Below are 5,939 nucleotides of genomic sequence, written 5' to 3'. Positions count from 1 at the left end.
AACACCGTTCTCTGGAGTGATGAATCTAAGTTTTGTAGATTTGGATCTGACGGTAAACGTTACGTCTGGCGCCCCAGTAACCAGCAGCATAATTCTAGGTGTACACAAAAAACAGTGAAACATGGAGGAGGAAATATTATGGTGTGGGCGGCCTTTTCTTGGCACGGTGTTGGACCTATCATGTTAACAGAACACATGATTCCATTTGTCGACGACATATGCCTCTAAGGTGGCACTTCATGCATGATAATGACCCCAAACATACTTCGCGTTTGGTGAACAATTTCTATGAGCAATGCGTTCCCATTCTGCAGTGACCAGCTCAGTCACCTGATCTCAATCCAATTGAGAATTTGTGGAGTGAAGTTGAGAGAAGGATTGAGGGCAAAAAACCCAAAAATTTAGAAGAATTGTGGCAGAAAATCAAAAGTGCATGGTTGAATATACCTGTGGAACAATGTAGACGTTTGGTGGAGAGTTTGCCTAAAAGATGTTCTGAAGCGATCAAAAATAAGGGTTTTCCAACGAAATATTGAAGTAAAATTTGGTTCGGAGCGGATTGCCAAAGTTTTTGTAGGTAAACCTGAAATGTGCTAAGTATGTGTCCAACGTAGTAATCATTTATTCTTACTTTTTTTTGTAGGTTTTGATTACATCGTCCTTTATGTTATTATTTAAGTTAATCTATCTGTGAAATATGAATATATGTGAAAATATTTAAGTTTTTAGTAAAGAAATGAATTTTATGGAACATTTTTTCTTAAAAGTACGAGTGTGCTAAGTATATGACCACCACTGTATGTATATTAGGAAAATAACGTCTTAATGTTTAAACAAGCATTCCTCCATACAAATCAATCCCTATAATTAATATATTGTCTCAGATGAAACGCCGAGTTCGCGCGTAGAGCGGAGCAACATTGTGTTGTCGGCAAAAAATTTAGTTCTAATAAAGGCTGAAAAAAACGAAATTACAACTTTACCAACACATACGTATGAGCTCGCATACATATTGATGTCGAATTGTACGCATCGTCGCGGAATTAAAAAAATATATATTTTAATCGACAATTTTACGTCGGTTTTGCCCTTTTTGTAGTGCTTTGTAATTGAAAAATTACTTATGCTGTTTTTGTGTTAATGCAATTACCAAAATTGGCTAAAACAAAATGTATGAAATAATGATAATAACATTATAACATACACAAGTTAACATATAAAAGCACTATATGGAATTTGCTTAGAACAAATAGAAGTAATAAAGAATTTCATACAAATGGCAACTTTTTACAAAATGTATAACTTAATATCGTAGTGCATAATATGAAATAAATTAAAATAGTCGGTCCTATTCCATTTGGCGTTTTAATTGACGTTTCCAAATTGTCGTTATTATCATCATTTCGTATGTATTCGTTAAGTATATCGTAACGTCAAAGAAAAGTTAGCGACATTTTAAATTAAAACTAAGAAACGCAATGCAAAATGCATTGTAGTATTTTCTGTAGCAATTGTAAAACGGAATTTTTGGCTGGTTCTTTCAATTTTACTGAAATCATTAATTTTATTTAAACGTAATTTTTGTCATTCTCGCGCACTTGGGAGAAAGAAATTCATATAAAAACGAAGTGTGGTTGACCAGGCGCACAGAGTTATGAACGAATGCATTTGGCTTTATAGCATGAGCGTGATCCTTATAAATGAATTACTTGAAATATTAAGAAAATATGGTGCAATTTTCCTTAATACATACATCTTCCAGTTGTCAGATTCCCTTATAGGGTGGTGAAAATTTTCTTGGTTTCTTCTACGTGTTCTGAAGTTTAATGAATTCTCTTATATAGTGGATTATTTTGTTGAGTTCTCTTATAAAGTGAGGAATGTTCCTTTATTTTATGGAAATGTACCATCGTGTCATTTTAGAAAAAAATAAAACACTTCCTTATTTGTACAAACCTTGACATATACATTTTCTAAGTTGAATTAACTGTTGTTTTTCCGAAAATCGGAAACAAATATCCTGAGGCCCCGTTTTCTTATATCATCTTATACATTTTTTTTGTCTGATCGATTTTAGATGAATCTTCGAGGATTAGTGAAGGTCAACGAAGGAACTAGATAAATTTTTGGTTTCATTAAAAAGTCATGGAGGTCTGATTAAACACCTACCTTGAATTTTTCCATTTAAAGTAATAAGTTTTCAATACAAGTATTTGTGTATTAAAATACCACACATTTTTTTCTTAGTTTACAATGAAGTGAGTTATGCAAAAATTATGATGATCAATGGTAATGGAAAATTAAGTTAATAAATATACATATCGTCACCTGAAATGCAAAATAACGTATCATCAAAAAATCCGAAATTGAGTGTCTTTTTGATTACACTTCACTACTTCAAATTACACACATAATATTACATATGTTCAACATTTTCAGGTTCTGCGGTCAGATATAAACCAGTTTTAACCAATATTGAAATTTTGTTTCACTCATGCTCCATTTTATTTCGCATTTCCTTCATGCCACTTTAAATTTCCGAAAATGTTGTTACGTTATTTTGCATTTCAGGTGACGATATATGCTATACAGTATATTCGATATTTAATTTATTTTAATTTATTATCTTAATATTGACCTTGGTGATGTTGATATTGTTGAACATTCATATTTTGTTGATTCGGTAATTGTCTTTGAAGTTGAGCGACTAAATTTGGAGTTTGTTGCTGGTTTATAGTTTGATTCTGAGATTGCACCATTCCACCTAAAAATAGAAAGTTTTCATCAAATGCATATGAATAATAAAAGTATAATTTTAATACAAAAACGTTAAGTGCCTTTCGTACTATGGTTGATGTTGCAGTACCACAGAAATTTACTAAAGACAACAAAGAGGAAAAAAACACTATTCTGAAATTACCACATTCCATCATTTTACTCGTCGTTGGGGAATTTGGAAATGTAGAAATTAGATAGAAATGTGAGCAACTACCTGTACTGGTTTTTAACTTTTAACTCTGGGTTGTCTATTGCTATATATCAGAACACAGCAATAATATTCAATACTAAAAATTATAAAATATAGTAAAACACCCTCCGCCCTTCGGTATCGGATGTATAATATGGAATATTTATATATGTGCAAATGAAAAATTATTTAAAAAATTAAACTATAAATAGCTTTGTTTACCTTGCATTTGCATCATTTGGTGATGTAATCGCTGCTGTTGAAATTGCTGCTGTGTCGAAACTACACTCGGCTTTCCACCTGTACATTGTTGCCTTGAATAAGGCTGTATAGTATTCTGTCCTATAATATTTCCCATGGTTACATTGGGGGTCGGATTGACAAACTGACCACGATTATTAGTTACAGGATTAGTCCCGCGTTGTTGGAGATAATCTGAAGAACCGCTCCTCTGGTTCATTTGATTGTAGGAGCCTACCATGTTGGAGGGTGGAACCTGGCTATTTCCGCCATTATTCATAATTCCAGATTGTTGATACTGATTAAAATTATGAAATGGATTCGTTGGTTGATTAATGATGTTTTGATTCGAATTTCCACCTCCTATGTTAACATTTTGCTGTAAAACATTTCCTGACCCTACCAATCCAGATGCAGATTGAACATTCATCAAGTTGTTTTGATTATTTGATGACGTATTTATGATACCTGTATTTGGGGTCATTGGCATTGTTTGATTACTAGCTTGTGAGTTTACATTTTGGGCGCCCTGCTGCGCAGCCAGGATTCCGTTTGCATTTAATCCTTGAGGCATATTACCAATATTACTTGTTAGCTGGTTCTGATTTGATGTTATTCCTCGCATCCCTCCTCTAACGAATTGTTGTTGGACGGAGTTAACTGCACCTTGCGGTTGTAGTCCCTGTGTCTGTCGTATTTGTTGATGCTGCTGAAGAGCGTTAAATGATGATGAATTATTTTGATTAAAATTAGGTTGACGCTGCCGAAGCATATTGCATAAAGCCTGCTTAGATTGATTATGTTGTGGGCGCTCAAAACGATTTGCTATTTAATGAGAATTAATAAAGAATTAATGAGAAGTATATATCTATGGCCCATAGAGGCTTCTATTTAGGCATTGTATAATAACTATATAAGATAAAAAATATTTGCACACCTTGATGTGGATAAAATTGTGGTTGTTGCTGCATCTGGTGGTATTGATTTTGTCCTATCCATTGTTGTTGATTTTGACCAGTTAATTGTGTTACTCCCTGAGGCACGTTTCCCATAAAACCAATTTGCGTATTTTGAGCATTGCCAAGCTGCTGTAAATTACCTTGCATTTGTTGTTGCATCATCATAGCAGAATTTTGTTGAAGGAGTTGATTAGAATTGAATTGTGGAACAGTAGCCTAAAAAGCATATGGAAAATTTTCACTTTTTAAATACTGTTAGGAACATATTTTACATTTTACAACGAAATCTATGTATGCACATACTTATAACGGGTGATTTTTTTGAGGTTAGGATTTTCATGCATTAGTATTTGACAGATCACGTGGGATTTCAGACATGGTGTCAAAGAGAAAGATGCTCAGTATGCTTTGACATTTCATCATGAATAGACTTACTAACGAGCAACGCTTGCAAATCATTGAATTTTATTACCAAAATCAGTGTTCGGTTCGAAATGTGTTTCGCGCGCGTGTTTTGTTCAGCGATGAGGCTCATTTCTGGTTGAATGGCTACGTAAATAAGCAAAATTGCCGCATTTGGGGTGAAGAGCAACCAGAAGCCGTTCAAGAACTGCCCATGCATCCCGAAAAATGCACTGTTTGGTGTGGTTTGTACGCTGGTGGAATCATTGGACCGTATTTTTTCAAAGATGCTGTTGGACGCAACGTTACGGTGAATGGCGATCGCTATCGTTCGATGCTAACAAACTTTTTGTTGCCAAAAATGGAAGAACTGAACTTGGTTGACATGTGGTTTCAACAAGATGGCGCTACATGCCACACAGCTCGCGATTCTATGGCCATTTTGAGGGAAAACTTCGGACAACAATTCATCTCAAGAAATGGACCCGTAAGTTGGCCACCAAGATCATGCGATTTAACGCCTTTAGACTATTTTTTGTGGGGCTACGTCAAGTCTAAAGTCTACAGAAATAAGCCAGCAACTATTCCAGCTTTGGAAGACAACATTTCCGAAGAAATTCAGGCTATTCCGGCCGAAATGCTCGAAAAAGTTGCCCAAAATTGGACTTTCCGAATGGACCACCTAAGACGCAGCCGCGGTCAACATTTAAATGAAATTATCTTCAAAAAGTAAATGTCATGAACCAATCTAACGTTTCAAATAAAGAACCGATGAGATTTTGCAAATTTTATGCGTTTTTTTTTTAAAAAAAGTTATCAAGCTATAAAAGAAAGTTGATGTTTGTTACCCCATTTATAACTCAAGAACGGCTGAACCGATTTGGCTGAAAATTGGTGGAGAAGTAGCTTAGAACCAGGGTAAGGACATAGGATACCTTTTATCTCTTTATGTCAAAATTTAATACAACTCATAAATACAAAAATTATATTTTAAATCATAAGCATTTGTTCAAAATTCATGCTTGTGGAATCATTTGAATATATGCGTACAATTTTAAACAGAGTCTTCTCAAATTAGAGAGCACATAAACACTTCTTAGAGAGCACGTAAACACTTCTCAGAATCAGTTATTTGTTGTTTTTGTTGAATTATGAACTTGCGAGACCGCTACTTTGCTCATTTCATATCTTTTCAACGGTGGATTTCCCTGAGCCCAAATTCAACAATATTTTCCCCAAAAAGCCAAATGCTTTATTAAGACACGAAATGCTTATGATTTTTTTGTAAACTAACACAAGTTGCTTCACAAAATATTATATTTGAATGCACTAAAAGGTCTATTATGATTTTTTCGTAAACATAATTTCTT

The 5,939-nt window shown here is 34.2% G+C and overlaps 1 protein-coding gene across 1 annotated transcript; it reads right to left on the bottom strand.

The window, feature by feature from the left end:
- Positions 1 to 2,594: 2,594 nt before the first annotated feature.
- LOC125778867 (mediator of RNA polymerase II transcription subunit 12-like) lies at positions 2,595 to 4,383 on the bottom strand (the record flags this gene model as incomplete). Its single annotated transcript, XM_049458452.1, is given in 4 exon segments — positions 2,595 to 2,764; positions 3,191 to 3,607; positions 3,677 to 4,033; positions 4,146 to 4,383. Coding segments are annotated over 4 exon segments (1,149 nt in total), but the record flags the coding sequence as incomplete, so codon positions are not given.
- Between the last annotated feature and the right edge of the window lie 1,556 nt (positions 4,384 to 5,939).

The sequence above is a fragment of the Bactrocera dorsalis genome, chromosome 5 (genome assembly GCF_023373825.1).
Source record: "Bactrocera dorsalis isolate Fly_Bdor chromosome 5, ASM2337382v1, whole genome shotgun sequence".
Lineage (NCBI taxonomy): Eukaryota > Metazoa > Arthropoda > Insecta > Diptera > Tephritidae > Bactrocera > Bactrocera dorsalis.
Note: the sequence above shows the minus strand (reverse complement) of the source record. Positions and strands in the feature narration are given on the sequence as shown.